This window comes from Apus apus, chromosome 13 (assembly GCF_020740795.1).
Source record: "Apus apus isolate bApuApu2 chromosome 13, bApuApu2.pri.cur, whole genome shotgun sequence".
NCBI lineage: Eukaryota > Metazoa > Chordata > Aves > Apodiformes > Apodidae > Apus > Apus apus.
In genome coordinates, this window is record NC_067294.1 from 7,059,296 (window position 1) to 7,081,147 (window position 21,852).

Consider the following 21,852-nt stretch of genomic DNA (forward strand, 5'->3'; position numbering starts at 1 on the left):
CCCAGTGGGAGTTTGGGTCACAGGGAGTCAGTGGGACCAAGAGACAGGGGCTACAGAGTGGAGCATGAACACTGCTCTGCTGTCAGCTGGGTGATGCCAAGGAAGAGGGTTGACTGGAGTCTCTCATGCTCAGCTCCAGCCCCTCGGAGGGGACCCCAGCTGTTGGAAGCTATGGCTGCACCCCACAGTCCCTGCCCAAGTTTCAGCATCCTTCGCATGAGCTGCTCAAGGAGAACGGCTTCACACAACACGTCTACCATAAGTACCGTCGGCGCTGCCTTAACGGTAGGAACAGCTGCACTGCGGGGCAGGGTGCTGACACAGCACTAAGCAGGGTCCTACGGGACAACCTTGCTGGTTGCTGGTGTTTCCCCACAGTATGTGGTGAGCATGAGCACTGGGGGTGGGTGTAGTCACAGTGCCACAGAGCCCTCCAGTGCATAAGCCTCTATGCAGGACTGGCTCCCTGAGAGAGGATCTGCTTTGTAATTATCCTGAAACTTTTCCTGAAACAGAGCGGAAACGACTGGGCATTGGTCAGTCCCAGGAGATGAACACGCTCTTCCGGTTCTGGTCCTTCTTCCTCCGAGATCACTTCAACAAGAAAATGTATGAGGAGTTCAAGCAACTGGCTGTGGAGGACGGAAAGGAGGGATACAGGTAGGAGAGGAGGGGTGGAGTGGCCTTTCCTTGGAGGGGACTGAAGGAAGAAAGGGTTCATCGTTTTGCAGGGCTCATAGCGTAACAAAGGCAGCGTCTTTGCCTTGCTGGAAGGTAGGACTGGGGCTGCCCTCAGTCACTTTCTGCTGATGTGCAGCAGGGTGTTTACCCGAGGACCTGCTCTGCCCAGGGGTTGTGTGCAGCAGTGTCTGAGTACTATGTGCTGCTCTGTTCCCAGGTACGGTCTGGAGTGCCTTTTCAGATACTACAGCTATGGGCTGGAGAAGAAGTTCCGGCCAGACATTTTTAAAGACTTTCAAGAAGAGACCATCAAGGATTACGAAGCTGGTAGGTGCCTCCTTTGGTCTCCCTTGGGTTTGGCAGTGATGTAGCCCAGCTGTACAGTTGTCTCTGGGCCTCTTCTCGTGACTTTGGGGAAGACACATTACATGCTGTACATTAACGTGTCTCATGGGGACTAGCTGAACATTCTGTTGCTCACTTCACAGAAGAGGGTTGAGTGGATCCTCAGTGGCCTGAAGACTGCTGGGAGGATGGAGGGGGACAATGGCAGGCTGTATCTTTGCCAAAACATTTCTGTAGTGGCCCCCATTCCTCAAGGCCCTGCAGTGGCAGAGGCTTGTCACCACCAGGTCAGCTGAACCTGGGGATATCCCCTGTCAAGAGGGCTGCCCAAGTACTGATGTAGGTTGCTTCCCTCCAGGTTCTTCATCTTGCCTTGGTTGTGCCCACCAGTGGAATAGGAGAATCTGTGGGGCAAGCAGTGGGGAAGCCTGGAAGAAAGGGTTTTGAGGTCTGTTTTTTTTGTCCTGCTGATGTCTGGTTTGGTTTCCTTCCCTCCAGGACAGCTCTATGGGCTGGAAAAGTTCTGGGCCTTCTTAAAATATTCCAAAGCCAAAAATCTGGACATTAACAGCAAACTGCAAGAATACCTCAGCAAGTTCAAGCGCCTCGAGGACTTCCGAGTGGATGTGAGTAGACACCATGCCTGCACCTCACTGGTGGACCCTGCAAACACCTCGAGGATTTTGGGGGCGGGTCCCCAAGCAGTGCCAGGCAAGGGAACACAGTGACATCTAGTGTCAAGTCCTATCATTGCAGCTGGACCAGGAACAAACTGCAGGGTTTGAATATTGCAAATCCACTTCAGAGCAGCTCTCTGGGGAATTTGATGAGCCAGTCTTCTCTGATAAGCTGAGAAGGGAGGAGAAAATGGCTTGAGTAGAGCCAGACTTGTGTGGAGCTTCAGCTCCTTACATTCTGAACAGTGACTCTCTGTGGGAAGGATGTGCCTAAGAGTAAATTGTCACCCTTGTGCTTGATTGGAAGTCAGTCTGTCTTTCTGTCAGCAAACCTGGAAATGCTAGATTTGGAGAGGAGGGCACTGAGTATTCCTGTTTCTTGTGGGTCAAGGAGAGAAGTTGCAACTGGAGGTTTGCAGGAAGGCTGTTCTCTGATCTGAGGGGAGGGCATCTGCATTTGGAGGAGATTGTACTGATACTGGCGTGCTTCTCTTCCAGCCACCCATGGGGGAGGAAGGTGGACACAAGAGATACCCTTCAACGTCAGGGGGAGACGGCAGGAAGCGCTACCCATCCCAGTCTTCCAGCAAAACGGTCAGCCAGTGCCCATCCAGCCAAGCCCACGCCTCACCCAACCAACCTGCACAAGAGGATGCCAAAAACCTGAGCCAGCAATCCCCTGCCCCCTCCGCCGCAGAATCGCAGACAGTGGGGAAGTAGGGAGGCTGCAGCCTCTGCTTCCTTCCGGGGGTGGGGTGGGGTGGTGGGGGATGGCTTGGAGAAGGGGAGACGTGAGGGGGTGGGACAGGAAGGGAGCTGGAAGGTGGGTGCCCAGGAATAGGCTGCTCGGGAGAAACTTCAACGCACACGATGGTTTTTTTTTTCTTGTGGCTGGAAAGCAAAGACGATCTGCATCTAAAACACCATTTTGCTATTACAACTCTGACCAGAGCCAGACCTGCTCCCAGCAGACCCACCCTTTGCCTTCCCTCCCCTCCTGTGCACACTCTCATGTCTTAGTGTCTCTTCAAAAGAAAAAAAAAAAAAGTTCTGGCTGGGTTGGAAAGGGGAGATTTTTTTATTATTATATATATATATCAAGTTTTAAATTATTGCTAGAAGTTTGTCTGGATTTACCAAAACAAGTTTGCTCCGTGCAGCCCCGACAACTCCCCTCTGTGTCCCCCTCGGATCGCAGGGCAGCCTGCTTAGGAAGCTCAGAGGAGAGAGGTTCCCCCCCGGGGGACCGAAGCCGCAGTGTGTCGCGACGCTGCGGAGCCTCTGATCTCCACGACCTGGCTGACGTTTCCCATTCCACGTACGGCGGCTCCTCTCCGACGCTGACCGCTGCGACAGGAGCATCGCCCTGTTCTTCATCCTCCCAGACCCTCCTCCCCAGCATCTTCACCTCCAACCTTTCCGAAGGTCTGGCTCTTTTCTGTCTGCCTGCCTCTCCCTTTCATCACGGACAATTTGGAAGTCAACCAAAGGACCTTTGCCAAGGATAGGCTTGTTCTGACTCCTTCCTGTGAGGACAGCTGGTGGGAAGCCAGCAGGCACCTGGACTTGAGCCTGCATGGATGGTGCACCCGCTACCCCAGGAACACCCATCGCATGCAAAGACAGGACTTTGCTGGAGGTGGTTTTCTCTTCCTTTTCACTTGGAAAAATGAAACAACAACAACAACAAAAAAACCCACAAACTCTTCTAAAACGACAAAAAAAAACCACAAAAAAAAATCCACAACAAAAATAACTCTTTAAAAAGACACATCTTCCTTTGCTTTCTTCCTTGGAAATATTATTGAAGAAAAAAAGAAAAAAAAAACCCAAACGAAAAAAAAACCCTAACAAAAAAAAAACACAAAAAAAAAACCACAAAAAAAAAATGTTGCCTTATGGTGGAGCTGGACTGGGGAGGCTTGTTGGCTTCCCACACCCTGGGGCGTGCTGGGCTCTCAGTCCCCCTGGCCCAGAGACTCCTGACGGCATTGCTGCCGAGCTGATCTTCCCCACGGCCTTTCCTCTGACCCCACAGCTCGCTCGGATGCCTCCCCCCATCGCGGAGACCCCCGGCCAGCCCTGATTCACCTGGGGGAAGGTGCTGAGGGCAGTTAAATCCAAGACTTGTGCTTACGAAGTAGTTGAAGCCGCTACGTTGTGTATATACCATTGTAGCATCCTGCCTGCGACAGCGACTGTACGTGCTAATGGCCTGGCTGGGACCCCAGTTCCCTCTCTGGGCAGGCTGGAGGTTGGTCTGCTCCTCTCTGTGCCTCCAATGTGGTCTGGAGGTGAGCAGGGAGATTTGTTACAGCAGCTGGAGGGACTGGTCCTTGCTGCGAGCAATGGGAAAGGCTGGCATGTCCCAGGTGTCACTTAATGCTGTAGCCTGATGAAGTCATGCAGCCCTGGGGAGCTCCATCTCCTGCAGCCATCAGGGACCCAGGGCTGCTGGTGGGACTTGTGCTGCATGTTTGCAGGAGACCTGCCCAGCAAAGGAGGGCTCTCGTGTTGGTTTCCTTGTGCAGGGTGTTTGGTGGGCAGCTGTGTGGAGTCTCCCAGTCTGGGCAGCATCCCTGTGCGTCTCCAAGGGCTGAGATAATGCTGTGCCACTCCTTGCTCAGCTGAGACAAGGGGCTGGCTACAGAGTTGCTGTGGCATTTACTCTGCTCCTCTGCCCAGCACGGGGTGGGCTTTGGCAGGCAAACCCTCCCCAGGCTTGTGAGCTGCATTCCCTCACCCTTGGAGGGGTGAGATCTGCTCCTGGGGCCCAGAAGTAGCACTGGAAAGCCATTCTCCTGCCATAAGGGTAGAAACTCCTCAGCCAGAGCTGCTTGCCTTCCTGCTGCTGTGTCTCTGTCTCCTGGGTCGGGATACCTGCTTTGCAGCTGGCTTGGTTGTGGCTCCAGCACTGTGTCCTGAGCTGCAGAGCTCCTGGGCACAGTGTGGGGTAGGCAGCAGTGGGCTGCTCAAAGCTGCAGCTGATTGCATCGCTGTCCCTGCAAAATCACAAGCTGGTAATAAACAGCATTTTCCCAAAGTATCCAGCTGATCCTGTGCTCTCATAGCTGGGAGGAGGAGCCCTCTCTCCAGGGCTGTCCCTGTATGGCTGAGGGGTTGGTGGATGAGAGCAGCCATGAGCTGAGAGCAGAGATCAAGAGGGCAAGCTTGGGTGAGTTGTTGATCAGCACCAGCTGTGGATGCTCACGGGGCCCTGGCTGAAGTTACCACCTTCCCAAACTGACACTGTGTTGAAGATGCTGCTTTAGGTGGAGAGGAGGAGGTGGGCTGGTCCGCATGGAGCAGCTTGGTGAACTGCTGCTAGAATTGAAAGAGCTGGGTTTGAGTGAGGCTGGGACGCTGCTGCTTTGCCGTTTCCTGGTGGTGTGATCCTGCCCTGGTCTTTCCACCCCTGCCACATTGCCCTGCAGCTTTGGTACTGCTCGTCAGGCCTGATCTCAGTGTGCCAAGCTCTGAGCCCGTGCCTTGCTCTTTTTACAGCAGCAGTGCTCTGGGATTGCGGGGTGATAGCCAGGCAACACGAGCAAGTAACGCTTGAACAGTGCTGTGGCCGTGACTGTTATCTCTGGATTTTCCCTCTCTTGTGAGCTAGAGTCAGTTCTCTGAGGTTATGGATACAGTTGGATTTGCTCCTGATTTGGGGAGGAAGAGCCTTGGAGGCTGGAGATGGAGGTTGTTCAAGGACATTGGAGATGCCTTGCTGGTAGTTTGCAAGTGGGAGTGGGTCTGGATGTGCCGTGGCTGGTCTTTGCTGCTGTGTCCCTGTGCTCCTCTTGTTCGGTGCATGTTCTCATTTGAATCCAAATGTCTGCGTTTTAAAAACAAATGAAGTAGGAAATAAGGAGGAACGAGCTCCTCTGTGGAACAGCCCCTGCTGTGGAGTTGGTGCTTGTGGGGCAGGCTGTAGAATTGCTTGGATTGTAGAAAAAGTAAGAAATGTCCCAAAATCTGAGTTGATTTTAAATTATTGTTTTAATTTCAAAGTCTGAGACTCTGGTCTTGTCATGGAAGATTTTTTCCACACTGCTGAGTCAGTGGTTTGTCATATCAGTGTGGCTGAGGGCCCTGTGTGAAACCCTCCTGTTTCCCAGGGGAAGGTAGGTCAGAAGAGCAATCCCAGTGGTCCCTCCATCCTCCAGCTTTGCAGACTGTGTGCCTTGTTTTACTGTCTGTTGAACAGCAGCCAGGCTTGCTCCAACCTGTCCTCCCCCAGACCAAGGGAACACAGGCAGAAGGTGCATGTGTGCTCCCTTGCTGGGGATGATGGCCCCTTCTGGTGAGTGGTGGCAGAGGAGCAGGAGCTCTGCACTCTGGTTGCTGAGGAGGGGCTGACCACAGCAGGGCCTTCCCCTGTCTTACAGCTTGTGTAGGGGACAGGTCTGCAGAGGCACTTTCCCTCCTGCTCTGTAGCTGCATTCAGAAGGAATCACACACAGCTTGCTCCACTCCCGGACAAAAGGACAGCTGTTCATAGAGAGGTTTGACTTTTGAGGAAACTTGCCCTCCCGCTGAGGAGGGTGTTGGCCTTGCTTTTAGCTTGGATGCTTTGCTATGGTTATGTTTTGTGCTTTTTTTTTTTTTAATTTCAGTGGGCTGAGTGGTTGGGCTCATGTACTCCCCAGAGTGCTGACCCATCCTGCAGCTCATGAGGGCTGCATGGTGCAGGTGGCCAGCCACTGTCATGGCCACAGGAAGCCCCAGCTGGTGGAGGCCATCAGGCCTTCAGGCAGTGACAGGGGAGAGTTTGTCATCTCACACCTCTCCTCAGGAGGTCCCAGGCCACTACAGCCCTGGGCTCCTTGCTGAGGCTTTGGGATGCAGGCTCTTGTGATGGGTGCAGAGCTCTGGTGTGAGGTCAGGAGTGGAGGTGGAAGGTGTGGTTTCAGAAGGCTTTGTTGCTTTTCCATGTTCATTGGGGGGGGGGGGGGGCGGAAATTAAAGTAATAATCCTGCTGCTCCATTCACCTGTCCCTCTTCCTGCTGCCCCCCTTGCACCCCCATGGTGGCTTGTCACTGTAGCCCTTGGGGTCCCTCTAGTTTCAGCAACTGCTAGTCTTGCTCGGGCCTGGTTGACTGTACTGTAACAAAATGATGTGTTAACTTCAGTGTCCTGCCACATGCCTATACACCTTCCACATGGCAGTGCAGAGGGGGCCTTCTAGCTGTTAATGCCTTTCCAGTTGTTCTCTAAAGGAAAAAAAAAAAAAACACAAAAAAAACCCCTGTAAATGTAGCAAGCTGTGTTTGCAATGCTTATTTTTTCCTGTCTCCTCTGAGACTGGTTTTGTCACTTTGTCACTGTTTTGAAATGGATGCTCTTTTTAAGAGAGGGTTGCTACATTTGATGTTAAATGCCTCACTGACTCTTTTTTTAAAAAAACAAAGTTTCCAATACAGGTAATAGATTAATTACATTTTTTTAAAGAAAAAAAGAAAGACAATTATTCATCTCCGTGGTGTGGAGCAGGTGGCTGGAGGGCAGCATTTCAATGAGTAGTTTACAGTTTCACTTTCTGCAGACACTTGAACATAGGACCGATGTATCTGTGACAAGCACATCCCCTTGGTGGGAAGCTCCAGAGGAGCAGGGAGTGCCCTGGTGCCAGCCAGCCCCCCGTGGCCTGCCCGGTGTGCTCGGCTCGAGCCCGGGGTCCCTGCGCTGTCCCCCTGCGACTCGCTCTCCAGGCATCAGCCCCGTGCAGGGGCTGGCTCCAGCCAGTGGTGCCCCTCGCAGGAGGGGGTGGTTGGTCCCCTGAGCCTCCCCGGTGCAGCCCTGCTCCCACATCTCCTCTCCCAGCCTGTCCCAGTCCCATTGGGGTTGGAAACATTTGGATTTCTTGCCCAGAAACCCCCACGCTGAGCTGCACCCTGGCAAGGGTGCCCTTTGCTCACCCACCTGGAGCAAAAGGGGTGATGGTTTGATGTGCTGGCCCTTCTCAAACCCTCTGTGTCCCAACCTCAGCCTTCTGTTTCCTAAAACTAGAAAGTGTGTGCAACCTTCTTCAGCTGCATTTATTGTAGAGACAAACTTAAAATGACTCATCACAGACCATGTATCACTTGGGAGGAAAATCTTGTTAATATGGCCCGCTGTACATGATCCATCTTCCGTCAGTAGTACATAATCTTTGACCCATGTGCTAGGATCATCATCATATATGAAAGGAAAAGAGAAAAATGTAAAATACTTGAATGAGAGCTTGTATTATAACATTAATATTATTCAGAGTATCTGCTTTCTAGGCTGATGTGATTCATTATTCTAGTAATGCTTTAGTCCTTTGTAATTTGTGGTAATTATGCTTTTTTCCTTTTTAATACAAAAAAAATGTATAAAAATAAAAACTTCAAAAGACAATGCTGCCTGGGTTTTCTGTTCTGCTGACTTGCCCTCCCTGGGGACAGTGGGTGGATGCATGGGCTGGGTTCAGCCCTGTGTGGTTGTAGGGACTGGAGGAGGTCAGGGGAGAGAGTTGGCTTCCTCAGGCGGGTAAGTGCAGTGCAGGTCAGCCCTGCCTGTCCTCTCCTTGAAGGGGCTTGCTTCGGGTGTGGGTCTAGCAGTGGTGAGAGTCAGGTGTCCTTTTTGTCCCAGGCCTCCAGACAGGACTGAGACATCAAAAATAGCTCCTGGAGAAAATTCACAGTGTGTCTCAATTGGTTGTGTAGGTACTTACGGATGTGCATGAAGGCATTGGGGCTTTCTGTGTGGTCCTTTCTTCACTGACCTCCACACAGCTCAGGCTTCTGTTGTGTGTGCAGGGGAGAGTGTTTCTAAAGCTGTGGTCCCACTTACTTTCCATGGGGCTACATCCCATGTTCCAGGTATTCCAAGTCTCAGAAAAATAGTGGTTTTAGTCCTACCACATGTACCTGTAGTGATCTTGCTGGTATTTCTAGAGAGTGCTGCTGAAAAGAGGCCAGAGCACAGCCTGTGAAAATTGAAGTGTTTAAACCTTAATAAAGAGAACTCTCCAGGAACTCCCAAAAGCCCAAAACACATCTGGTTTATGTGCAGGCAGCTGGAACCAAGGAACAGTGCAAGTAATTAATAAAATAAAAAGTCTAAGCTTGGTTTAAAAATAGCTTTCTAGAGCAGTTTTCTTGTGCCTTACATTGAAAATAACAGGCAGCGAAAGTGCAGTCATTTCAAGTAGCATATTAAGTTCAGCTTTGGGTTTTGTTACATGTCAGTAATAACTCATTTCCCATTTAAAATACTATTTGGCATAAATCATTGTCTCTTGCTCTGCTAATCACTGGGCTCTGCTACAACCACAGGCTGCTGGGTTCACTCTGCCCTCTTGGGTGCGTCAGGGATGCTTTCTGAGAGTGGTGTGAGGCTGAGCAGGACCTTGTGTCTCTCGAAGGCTTTGGTTTGTCTGAACACTTTATCTGTTCCATGCAGATAATCCAGCACTCCTAGGACTCCATAGCACTGGTTGAACCTGGAAACCAAACGGAGATTAAACATCACTGGAAGTTACTGAGGTTGCTTACATTTTCCTGTTTCCATCTCCTTTCAGAGCCCTGATAAGCTGTCCATGGCATTTCTGCTGCTGCACCAGTCTCCCTAGCAGCCCTAAAGAAGCCTGGATGAAACCTCTGCAACTTTCCTCTCTGGTGCCATCACTACCCAGAAATGAACAACAGCCACCCCTCCTGGGCAGCTCAGAGCTGTGAGAGCAGCTGGACACCACATTGCTGTGTCTGCATGGTCCAGAGATCTGGTTGCCCTGGGATCCAGAGCTGCTATGCTTCCAGCAGTGGGATGCTGGCACAGCCATTACACCCAGAAGGCATCAGCTCAGCAGTGATCCATGTCCTGACATGAGCTGAGCTTTGGAGGAAATGAATTGACAGGGAGAACTGGCACCATGGCTTGGGTGTTGCCCAGCATTTGGGTGGTGATAGGACTGCAGGAGGGGAAACTGAGGGACTATGTATGAGAATTTAGTGCATATCTGGAAGATGGGAACAATTCTTCCACTATATCCCTGAACAACCTGCTGAAACTGCTCTCTTCAGTGTAGGAGGAGGCTGGGAATCTCTGCCAGGAAGGGTTAATTGTGATTGTTATCTGATCAGTATTACTAATCCCAGTGTATGGGAAAGGCAGGGAGGCTCCCTGCAGATTTATTTCAACTCTGTGATATGCCCTTGCTCTGTCTTTATTCTAGATCACATGCGGTGTCTGCTAAACTTCTAGGAAGAGTCTTGCAGAGAACTGTCTCTGACCCTGTGCTTGTGCTGGGAAAAGTCCAGGTAATTCCTGCTACTTCAGCCACTACGTGCTTTCCTCCCTTGTAATCCTAGCACATGTGAAACATCCACCCCTGGCTGCAGTGCTTGTGCTTTGGTATAGGATTCCAAGTCAGCTGGGGAAGGAGGGCAGGTGTTAAGGAGGTGGCTGGTGGGTCTGTGAGCTGGAGTTCTCTGGAATCCCCATCTCTGTTCAACTGCTTTAAGAACTGACAGCATCCAGCCTGTGGTGGGTGAGCTGGGCAGGCCTCTCTGTACCCACCCACCCCTCAGAAAGGAGCTTTGCCTATCAGCGGTGCCAGGGCATAGGCAGGAGGGGAAGGGGGAGCTGAGCAGGGCCCAGATGTACTTGAGGTGGTGGAAGTCGTGGAACTCTGGTGAGGGCAGGAGAGGCAGGTGGTAGCCACAGTGGGAGATGCTTGTTGTTATGAGAGCGAGAGAGAACCAGGCTGCGATTGACACGATGTGGGACCCCATGACCATCGGTCCAGTCATGACAGGCAGTGTGTTGGAGAGCTAGAAAGGAGAAGCAAACTGTCTCATTAATGGATCCACAACAAGCAGACTGTCCTCTAGGAGCTGAATTGTTTCACCTGGGTGGTATGTGACATAAGTTTTGTGCAAACAGCATAAATGAAAGATCCCTATGCAAACACCTTGCTAAAATTACATAATTATCAAAGAAATCATTTACTTTGAGCTCACTGAGTTTTACTGACTGCACAACATAGTCACAGCCCAAGCTCCCTAAGCTTGTAGAAGTTAAACATAAGAGCAAACCAGGGGCGTGAGGGCAGCATGATTCCAGTAAATCACCCTGGAGTCAGAGGTTTGTATTTCAGCTTCAACTTGGAATAATGCTGTCAGAAGGCATGGCCTATGGGCATGTGCAAAGGCAGTGATGTAATGATCCTGCCTGTGTCATCTCATTGTGTCCAGCAGTGGCACAATGGGTTGCTGCCCAGACCAAGCTTGCTGCACCAGCCAGGCTTTGCTGGACTCTGGAATGTAAAAAGTCATTCTGCTGCCCAAAGGCTGTCCATTAGGGAGAGAGAGCTGGTGCTGCAGCCCAGGACTACTGTTAACAGGGGCTAGTATTTAATAATTGAATCTTCTGAAGGTGGGATGTGTTTTTATGAGAGGTCTCAACTGGAGGAGTGGTGGGAGACACTCCTGCAAACAGTTCCCAGCATGAAAATCATGACCGAATTCTGAGTCCGTGCAGTAACCCAGACTATGCAAGTGTCACATTTCCTGCTGAAAGCACCATCTGTGCTCCTGGCCTTGCCTGTGCTCAAGGAGGCACCATTCAGTCAGTTCCTTATCTGTTGGAGGCCCTTGGATCTGTGCTCTAAAAGCTCGTGGAGTCCAGTATAAACAGGCACTGCAACCCTTCTATAACTAGGCTTCCTGGCAATGCAGCTCAGCTTCCTCTTCCTAAACCAGAAGAGTCTAAGGGCACGTTGCTTTTCTCTCCTTGTCACTCCATCTCACCCCATTGCAGGACGTGGAGCATGACCATGAGAGAATCCACTTACTATGTGCTCTACTGGGTGAGCATAGATGGAGACCACACCAATGGGGGCTGTCCAGTCATGGTGCTTCTTGTGGATGTGCTTATACAGGAGTGGGAGGTGGACAAGCCTAGGTAGAGAAAACAGAAATGCAGGTTTTCAGCTCTGTAAGAAAGGAATCTAGAGTAATGTAACACAGGATTTCTGCTGGGAACTTGCTCATACGTGTTCTTTAAAGCTTTCAGAGCAGCTGGGAGTAAACGTGGAGGACTCCAGGCTTCCCCATCTCTTTTTCTTTAGCACTGAGCCCTCACTCAATGAATGTGTCCACTGCCTGATGTTACGCTTAAGTCCAGATAAATCCCATAAATCTAAGTCTCTGAATAACTGATTTGCTCAATCCTGGAAGTCTTTGTCAGAAGACTCACTTTCACTGTTTTTTACGTTTTCGGTTTGCTTTTTTTTTTGTCCAAAAGGGATACCTACATATTTCTGAGAACACTGGGGTTGCTTCTAAGCAGCCTTGCAGGCCTTTTTCTGCCTTGCTTTAGTTTGGTTTAGTTGGTGTCAGGGCTCAGCCTGCAGTGTCAGGAGCCAGGCCTTGTTTCATAGGTGCTGTACAAGGGAACAGGAGATCAATCACTAACCTCTTTGTTTCTTAGCCTCTGAGCTGCTCCACCTTTGTAATTTTACTCATTTTTGCTCACTGTAGTTACTAGCAGCCTTGCAGCACCAGAACATCATGTTGCAAGTGTGGATTCCAGGGGGAACTAGGGCTATTGCTGTTGCAAGAGATGAGTATAAGCTTAAAGGCGCAGGGGCAGACCCCAGAGTCCTGTTCCTGTGCTCGGCTCACCTGTGTGTATAGTAGAAGAGAATTTCCTCTATAAGGGTGAAGATGATTAACTCCACAAGAAACCACTGGAAGGTGGGCAATTGCTTGCTGAAGGTGTTGCCCCACCATTGCATGATGTAGAACATAGGCACGAGCATGGGAAAGGAGATAAAGAACTGATTGAACAGTGCTGTGTAGATGGCCTGGCGCAATCTCTTTGTGTCCACCTGCAAAAGAGAAGTCAGGACTTAAGGCTAAATGTGGCTTTGATTTGGGAGGATAAGGAGCTTTCAGATTTGTAGGCTGGGTTTGTGTTAGTTTTGGGATCAACTTTTTAACAAGCAGCCAATCCAGATCTGATCAGTAGCATAATTACAAGGACTGCCTTCCTCTCACCAGTGGATAAACAAGACTCTGCTTGATTCTCTTTGAATACTATCTGGGTGCAAGAGAAAAGCATAACAGGTTCTCCTCCCTCCTCCAAGCATAAGAGACTGCAGGAAGTGTTTAGCCAGCAGAGAAGGCAGAGTGAGAAATACTTACAGGATCATTCTTGCCCAGCTGAATGCGATAGCGAGTAATGAAAGTTGGCTTTCCGGTTAGGTCAGCCACCATAAGGATTCCATTGAAGCACCAGAAAGCAAGGCCAGGAACCAATGCAGCCCCTGTGGCACGAGGAGAGGGCAGAGAAGTGTGAATGAATTGAGAACTATGGCTAAACCAGAAACAAAATATGGTGGCGTGGTATCTAGAGGACCTTACTGGAACCCAGATGTGCCAGGTGTGTATCCTCTGCCCTGAGAAGCTTTAAAACGGAATGTGGGTAAGTTCTGACATCCAGGTAAGACCTAGGGAATGGGGAGGGGGTTAAAGACAAGTGTTTCATAGGTTGAAACTTTTCACAACAACTGAGGCTAAGAAAGGGCTTTCCTGGGAGGTTGGGGGCTCTCTCTCATGGGTGGCTTTTAAATACTTATGGGCTAAGGTTGATTTGATCCCTGGGATGTTGCAAGGTCCCTACCAGGCCCATTCACCAGCTGTTAATCACAGACAGAGAAGAGTTTTACAGGTGCTACAGCAAGGGTAAAATTCACTACTTTTCTTTAATTTTCAGTAATTAGTTCTACTGAGTTATTAAGTTCTTATAGGAGCAAAATATAGGAAAGTTGTTTCAGCAGCAGCAAAAAGATAAATTCCTAATGTCTAGTGGTGAACCAGTCCAAAGGCAGCAGAGTTGCACTACATCAGCTGTGGCTGGCTTTGAAGTCTACATGTGCTTTTCTAGTGGGAGGATTAGTGAGTTTGGGAAGGCACATCCATGTCCCCCTCTTAGATGTAATACATGGATGGTTCCTCCTACAGCAGAAGGTTAACCCAGTAACTCACCAACGAGGAAGATGCTCCACTCATTTCCCTCATACAGGTCATAGAACTTCAGCCACATTGTTTGCCAGAAATGGCCTGAAGTGTCCCAGATATTCTGCACATACCTGTGGGAATAAGTGTTCTTGGTTGCCCATCTTTTTATTATTCACTTTTTCCCCTCTTCACAGAAAAGCTTCTCCTCAAGCCCCTTTGTTCAAACAATCTTACCAAGAAAAAGTGTTCACGAAGGCAGTGATGATGACCAGGACAGTACCAAGGACGTAGGCAGAGATCTTCATGGCATACCAGAGCTTCTCTTCCTGTGAGCAAGCAACAAGAGTAAGCATGTGCTGCTGTGTCCTACAGCATTTTTTATATTTGAAACACAGGAGGTCAAGGTAGTCCTACAGGGGCTCATTTTGTTTCACAAACTCTATAGAGAATAACAAAGCTCTTACAGGCTTTTGTGTGTAATTGAGGGGAGATGATACACACACATCCATCTGCCATGCTTACAGTGACCTGACATGTCACTGACGTGGAATTTCTCTGGAATAACCAAAGGGAGAGAAAGGACTGCTGATTTTTCCTTTTTTTATTTTTTTTTTATTTGGCACATTTCTCGGTACCTGGAAGACTATAATATAAGGGACTTCTGGATAACTCAGAGCAGTAGGAAAGGAAGACCTCGGAGAAAGGAATGGGGCTCCATCTCGGCATCTCCCTCACTCCATATCTTCTCTTTCCTGGAATGCAGTGTTTTTTCCCCCTTGCAGTCATCAAGAACTGGTGTGCTCAGATGACCTGCTTAACAGCTCCAGTGCATCCAGAACTACTCCTCTCAACTTTCCTCTTTGCTTTGAAGACCAATTCTGAAGTCAGGCTCACATGCCCAGAAGCTTGCCTTTTTTTTTTTTTTTTTCTTCCACAGTATAACAGAAGTTTATATAGGATATCACCATTCCTGCCATAACTCACTCATCTGTGCCTTTAGGCCATCACAAGTACAACTCAGCTCTAGTACTGAAGATACAACTTGTCTAGTCTAGGCACCATGTGCCATCTGTATAGAACACAACTGCACATGAACAAGGAGCTAAAATACTCTACTAAATGATAAAGTTGTCTAAATCCCTGCTCTCAGTCACAGGAGTATTACCTGCTGAAGACACACTCCTGTGTCCAGCATAAGGAAAGCTGTGATGTTTGCATGACTTACCACATTAAGAATTTTTACTCTACAAAGCAACTGCAAGAGAGTCAGCAAATCACCAGTGAGACCTTTTGATTCCAGGAGTAAGTATTTCAAAAAGCACTATTCAATATATTGGAGAATTTACATGTTCAAAAGCTAGTTGTTTAGTAAATATATGACAAATGTCTAATTAACTCTCTGTCTTTTAGAGTAGCCCAAGTTGGAATAGGTTCTGGAGTTCAGCAATCTTAGTTTGGGTTTTCTTGAGTGAATATGCATTATATTTATCTGCAGGATAAATGTTTTAAGAAAAAATCAATGCAATTCTAAAGTAATATTGTGTGATAACCAGCTAGTGTCTTGTCCATTCATCTGTCCTTCCTGTTTTTTTACTGTGTTGTTGTACTGCACAAACAGACTTCAGTAAAAATAGCATGATTCATAGTTGTTGTCCTGCTTGTCTCCTGTCAAGAGAGGACAAACAAGAGAGACAGCTTGCTAATGTTGAAGGTAGGTGTGTTTAGGGTAATGCAATATAGAGGAACCATTTCTACACAGCTTTTGGTGTGAAGAGCTTCTTTTAAGATTCTGTAACAGCTATAGAACATACAACATTGCCCAGGACTTATCAGCAATATTTATCTGTGTCAGGACAGACCTTTGCACATTAGCAGTGAAACTTTTTTCATTAAAACAAATAACTGGGGAGAAAGTACTTTAAAAGACTCTTGCCCTACAGCTTGATGTTTGTGAACCCTAGATGTTTATATCAGAAGCAACACAATCAGTTGCCAGGATTATCACTGGGTGCACTGAACTTCAAAGGCAAGGCTGGCTCAGTCATCTATTCCAGCTTCAGATAGTGCATGATGGAGACTTGCTCTCTTGGCAGTTTTGTACTTCCAGTTTCATCCATGTTATGCCTCGTGTGCTGACACAAGGCTTTCTTAATCTCCAGACCCTTGAACACCATCTATATATTCCTTAGGAAAAAAAACAAGGTTGCCCAAGCTATAAAAAGATTAGAGCTTTTTAACAGAATCACATCCTGTAAATCCTTATTTATCCTGGGATGAAAAAAGAACACACCAAAGAAAAGCTCTGATGTCCTACAATGTTTAGTTAGACCAAATAGTATTTCAGGTTCTTTAGCATCTTCCAGCCAAAGAACTGAAAGAATTTCAGTAACTCCTCATACAGATCAATGTGTATGTCCTGCTTTGAAACAGGACAGAGGGTAAGTAGCTGAAGCTCAGCACTTCAGCTAATTTAAAAGCCCTTTGGCTAGAAACTGTCTTGTTTAGAGGCTGTTTTTACTGCACATGATGAAGGGATTACTCGAATGAATCCCGCACAATATAATTACATGAGCTGTAGAAGCAGAGAAGTTTACACTGAAAAAAATAATCTTGTTCATCTAGTCCTAGTGCTAACACCCTGTTTCTTGCCTTGCCACAGTAGTTTCCAAACTTTGATCCATGGATTGCTTCAGAGCTTGTCCTTAAAGGACTTGTACATGTTGGCATGTTCCTTGGGTGCAGAACAGGGTTGCTGCTGGAAAGGTAAAGAGCCTGGGGCACAGCAGTGGGGAAACTGTTTAGAAGGACCACTTTGAGGACTGGGCCTAGTGAGGTGGCACAGCTGCTGGCTACAGGGGAGTGCTGTGGTGTCTTGCCAGGCAAGCAGAGATAACAGACCCTTCACCACTTGGTGCTGTAGCTGCAGTCCATTGAAAGGAAAAAAACGCTGGGAAAATGTTGCTGTAGCAATAAGAGATGAGGTGCTAGTTGTGCTAAAGCAGTCAGAGCATGGATGTGTCTGACACTTCTCTTAGAAGATGATTCAAAACATATAGCCTTCCAAAGCAATTGCATAATGCTTCCTCTAAAAGATGACTGTGAGCCTTTACCTGCTTCTGCTGGTCAGCCATGGTGGAATATCCAGAGTCTCTTGTCATCTGAAATAAGAGGTGATCCTAAGTAAGTGAACCTTGTTCAGCTGGAGAGTGGGAGAATACTCTGCTGACAATGACAAATCCCCTCAACTTCCAATTCCATTGCAAAAAACCATAAAATATTTACTCTCTGTGCGCTGTCCTGTCCTGGGCCATGGAGCAAAGCTGAGCTCTTGAGCAGAGAAATCCCTTTATTTCTTGATGAGCTACCATTGTCCCAGAAGACTAACAGGGATGGAAAAGCAACAAAGAAAAGTGGGAGAGCAGCCAAACCCAAAGCTTTTGATGGTGGCACTGGTGTGTGGTGGCACAGCTGCCTCCCTCCCTCTGACCCAGCAATGCAGTGCACCCAGCAGGAACTCCAGCCCTCCACAGACTGCAGGGAAATGATGCCATGGGACATGCATTCTTCTGTAAACTCATAAGGATGGAACCAAAAATCCAACTACAACAAAGTGAGTTGGTGCCACGAAGAACTGACACAGTAAAGCCCCACTCACGTGCCCAAACTACAGCTTAAGAACATGGTAAGTGGGAAATTCATCTTTGCTTCACGTTGTGCCAGTTTGAGGGCTAAAAGTCCTAAATGGACAGGTCTAACTCACAATAAACCTCCCTCCTTTTGGCTCTGCCTTGGCCATTTTGATTAAAATAAGTCAAACCCAAGGTTTAAGTAGCTGTTGGGGGCTTCACTGCTGTCCATGGCCTTGGAGAGGTCTCTGTGTTTCAGGGTGTGCTGTGGCTGTCCTAGAGATTATTGCATAGCTGTTTTTATATTGCTGCACCCTTCAATAAATTATGATTAGCAAAAGCTAAGAAAACATTCCTTAAGGTTTTCTTGGTTTCACCCAGTCTTTAATGATATGAAGGCCAGATTACTGAGGATTGCAGAATTTAATCCTTTTTCCTTCTTATGCTTAGAAGAATATTCAAGCATTGGCAAACTGTTAAATAAGGTAACAAAGGGAAGCACAAGGAAGGTAGAAAGGCACCTGAGGTACAAAGAAAAACAGCTGGAAAATTATTCATTAGGAAGATGATATTCTATTACCTTTCTGATGGTAGCAAGCCTCTTGGGAGTACCTTTGGAGTTTCAGAAAGGAGGAATGCACTGCCAAAAAGAAGTCCCAATGTTAGCCAAGAAGTTACATTTTAGCTGTAAAATGAGAGCTTTCTGGGTACATTCTTACAAATGCAACTGTTTATTTACAGGTGTTCCCAGCTCTGTTTCCCTATCTTATCCATTAGCATGTGGGTCAAGGGGGCATGAGATAGCAAAATTGAACTTCTTCCTGCTTGGGTTCCTGCTTATTCATGGACAAGAAAAGGACAGGGCCAGTCCACCCATACTTCAGTGGAAGAAGCTGATGCTAAGTGGCATCAGGCAAAAAGTGATTTCAAACTTGAAACCATGAGCCCAAACTCCCAACCCCTTCTTTTGACACAGGGTTGGATGTACTCCTGTAGGAAATGCCAACTTTTGGTAGCAGCCTTAAAAGAGAAATCAAACAAGTTAACTTTGTCACCCTGGGCCAAAAGATGTAGAGAGAGATGCCCTGGGGTGCGATTGCTTAAAATCAGGATGTGTTGAGGAACTGACAGTGTCATAGGGCTTCTCATCTTTCCCCAGATCTAGAGCTCCTTGCTGTGAGGAGGTCACAGAGCCAGTCTGTGATCAGAGATCTTCTGTATGGCTTTTCACTCCAGTACATCAAGTTTGCCAACCACAACCTTATGGAAAAAAAATATAGCTGGACTCCAACATATTTGGTGAAGAATACTTGTAAGTAGCAATCATAGAATCACAGAATAGTTTGGGTTGGAAGGGACCTTAAAGATAATTCCAACCCCTCTCCACACCAGGTTGCTTCAAGCCCCATCCAACCTGCCCTTGAACACTTCCAGGGAGGGGGCATCCACAGCTTCCCTGGGAAATCTGTGCCAGTGTCCCACCACCTTCACAGTAAAATAACCTGCTAGCCTGAATAGAACAGCATAAATAACTTGCCACAGGATAAATGGATCTTATCTGTATTTCTGAAAGATCATCTGATCATAATGATTCGTTTTATGTTAAGTAACAGAAACTATATGCCCATCTTGTCACACAGGTCCTCTCAGCACAGGTGTTCCCACTGTTTCCAGGAAAACATGACTAAGACTTGAAATTCATTAAACTTTGAATAGTCCATTCCTTTTTGAACCTCTGCTCCATTCCAGCTTTACTAACAGGTTGTCTGGAGCCTTGAACAGTTGAGTTGTGCGTATTTGCACGGAGGGAGATTCCACAGCTTCTCTGGGAAATCTGACCCAGGATTTGACTACCTTCACTGTAACTTTTTTTTTCACTCCTCCTAGTATCTAATAAGAACTTCCCTTGTTAAAACTCGTATCTCCTGCTCTTTTGCTGTGCACTTCCCTGTCTGCTCTACAAACACCCAGCAGGGAGCTGAAAACAGCAATGTGAAATCACTCCTCTGGGACAGTACTGCTGGCCACCAGTTTTTGTGGTTAAAGAGATTTTTCTACTCTCATGACCTCGTTGTAGTAGACAACATTAGGTCTTAGAGAGGCAGATATAAAAGGGGTATCTCAGCTGCCTGCTGGAAGGCTGATGCTCCAGAATGTTTCCTCCACACAGCAGTGCTGAGTCAAATCCTGCTGAATCTTTCCATGTGAAGAGCTAGAGAGCAGAGAACAGTAGAAAATATGAGTCTCCTTTGACTTTTTAGGAGGAGAAAGAGAAATTCTCATATTCTGTGAGTTTAGAAAAGAGTTAAAATTACAATCACATTTCTAGCAGTACTCCTTTAAAAATAACCAAGTTGTGATGATAGTCTTGCTTGGGCAAAAACTTCCAATTTTAAATGGTGCTGCCATGTCTGCTTGCCCTCCCTCTCCCCAAAAATCTCAGTATGCTGCCTTTATTGAGTCATATTTACAGAATAAAATTGTACATTATGTACATTAAACCAAGATAAATTCTGATTAGGTTTTCCCCAACATCTCATTGCCTATTTTTTTTTTTTTTTTTTATAATCTACCTTCTGATTCAGAATACACTAAGTACATTAAAAAAGCATTCATGTGAACATGGCTGTTTTGGCAAAGAAAAAAAGCCATTCAGCTGCTTGGCACTGATCTCTTGTTGGCAGGTTATGCAGCCCTGAGTTAAACAGTGAAGAGCTCAGCTGCCTGCAGCTATTTCCAAATATTAGCTAGAACTGGTGATGTTAAAAAAAAAAAACAAACACACAAAAACCCAGTAAGTTCCTTTTCAGTTATTTCAAAATACGTTAATAAAAAAATTAATCCAAACCAAATTCTGAACCCTAAAGTAAAAGTAATAGTTTTCCCAATCAGTCACTTGATGTTACAGGGGAAACATTCACTAGTCAATAAAGAATTCTAGTAAGTTTTTAAATTATCATTTCTACTTCATCATTTGTGTGACAACATTTCTTAAGTTACAGATCTGTTTTCATTTAATTTTCCCCTTCAGGTATCATAAACAGCTTGTTTATCTAAATCCTGTTTTAAAATGCTCAACATCATCTCAAAAGGAAAGAACTGCCCTATTGTTTACATCTGTTTTAACATTTACATTATTATTTATGTCCCATCTTTGCTATCCCCTTACATTTCTGTTGCCCAGACAGTTCCAAGCTGAGGCTGCACCAGTTGCCACTTCTCCTTTTGTTGTGCCCAATACTGTGTCATGTTGTTGTATCCTCCTGACTCCAGCCTCTGCTGTGATGGACTGGCTGCCTACCACAGTTTCTTGGTATTCTTTTTTCCCCCTCTTACTTGAACCACAAAATCACAGAATCATGGTGGTTGGAAAGGACCTCTGAGATCACCCAGTCCAACCATCAACACAAAAAAACCCCAAACACACCCAAACAACCACACACTCCACCAGAATATTCTGGTATAGCCCTTACTTCACTGGAATCAACCTTCATATTGTAGAGACAGTGGAAAACAACCATGTCTGAGAGAAAAAAAGGCTATGACTTTATGTAAAAGTATAGAATATATAGAAAATAAAAGGTAAGGATGACTTACCTGGTCACCCAAAAAGCTGCATATCAGCCATGCTGCGTGGACAGACACAGGACTAGATGTTGGTTTTGGTGGCTGTGCCAAGTCCTGCACAGATCTGAAGGCAACCACAGTTCCTGGAAAAGCTGACAATCGTACTTTAGACAGACACATGACATTACCTTTTAATTATTTCCTCAAAGTTTCTATCCTGTCTTTTGAAGCTGCTACACCCCTGAACTCTGGCTGCCCGTTCCTTGCTCACCTCCTGCTGATGGTAGCCTAGGAAAGGTCCTTTGTGTCGATTCAGAACCCAGAGTTCAACTCCTCACCTTTTGCTACTGCTGTGGAAACTTTATAAGGGTTTGGGCAAAGCAAGGGGGGTGTTTCCAAGCGGGAGCTGGCTGTCCCCTCCCAGACAAGTCATGAGGCTAGTGCCGTGTCACTGTTAGTGCTGGCAGTGTTCCCTGGGCATGTGCACATGCTGTCACCCAGTGAAGCATTTGGAATACGTACAGGTAAGGGGTTTTCATCAAGAGTCTGTATCTGAAAATAAAAAAGCCACCTACACCTTCAGTAGTTTTCATAGTGCCCTAACTCATGTTTCGAGCACAGAAGAGCTAATGTCAGTGCAATTGAGTGGGCCAAAAGTGTATTTGTTAAAAGCAGTAAGGGTTGCTGTGGAATTTGGCAAAAAAAGAAATAGCAGCCCAGTTTTTATGGTGTTGCACTAAATCTATAAATTATGCTGATGCTGTTTCTACAAAGTGTTCTCAGCCAACTGCAGGTGTTGGTTCCATCTTCAAGATGCAAAGAGGTTAGAATGTGCTTGGGCTCAGTTGTCTTTAAAGGCAATGTTTACAGGTCCCAAAGTCTGTAATTATAGTATTACAGAGAGCAAATGTCATCTGCAGTAACTAACATTCATCTTTATTAGGCAAATGTGGCCCCAATCTATG

At 47.0% G+C, this 21,852-nt stretch overlaps 2 protein-coding genes across 7 annotated transcripts in view; one reads left to right on the forward strand and one right to left on the reverse strand.

Annotated features, from left to right (window-relative positions):
* LARP1 (La ribonucleoprotein 1, translational regulator) overlaps positions 1 to 8,085 on the forward strand; it is a 45,894-nt gene extending 37,809 nt beyond the window's left edge. For all 6 annotated transcript variants that reach the window (XM_051631392.1, XM_051631389.1, XM_051631390.1 and 3 more), the window contains 5 exons: positions 134 to 285; positions 516 to 660; positions 899 to 1,008; positions 1,525 to 1,652; positions 2,202 to 8,085. In XM_051631392.1, coding sequence (XP_051487352.1) covers positions 134 to 285; positions 516 to 660; positions 899 to 1,008; positions 1,525 to 1,652; positions 2,202 to 2,423 — 757 coding nt within the window. In that variant the 3' untranslated portion in view covers positions 2,424 to 8,085. The remainder of the gene's footprint in view (positions 1 to 133; positions 286 to 515; positions 661 to 898; positions 1,009 to 1,524; positions 1,653 to 2,201) is intronic.
* A 629-nt stretch (positions 8,086 to 8,714) lies between these two features.
* Positions 8,715 to 20,993, reverse strand: FAXDC2 (fatty acid hydroxylase domain containing 2). The gene is made up of 10 exons (XM_051631396.1): positions 20,918 to 20,993; positions 17,901 to 17,960; positions 16,805 to 16,852; positions 13,929 to 14,020; positions 13,722 to 13,825; positions 12,879 to 13,000; positions 12,357 to 12,562; positions 11,525 to 11,630; positions 10,336 to 10,502; positions 8,715 to 9,172 (listed from the first exon to the last, which is right to left on the reverse strand). Exons 3-10 carry the CDS (start codon positions 16,850 to 16,852, stop codon positions 9,016 to 9,018), a joined length of 1,002 nt encoding a protein of 333 aa, XP_051487356.1. The 5' UTR covers positions 17,901 to 17,960; positions 20,918 to 20,993; the 3' UTR covers positions 8,715 to 9,015.
* Between the last annotated feature and the right edge of the window lie 859 nt (positions 20,994 to 21,852).

Bases quoted from the DNA above. Each gene is read 5' to 3' on its own strand.
- FAXDC2 (XM_051631396.1), bottom strand. From the start codon at position 16,852: ATGACAAGAGACTCTGGATATTCCACCATGGCTGACCAGCAGAAGCAG. The intron at 13,826-13,928 runs GTAAGATTGTTT...TTATTCCCACAG, and splicing joins TTCGTGAACACTTTTTCTTG to GTATGTGCAGAATATCTGGG. The intron at 13,001-13,721 runs GTGAGTTACTGG...CTCGTGCCACAG, and splicing joins GTGGAGCATCTTCCTCGTTG to GGGCTGCATTGGTTCCTGGC.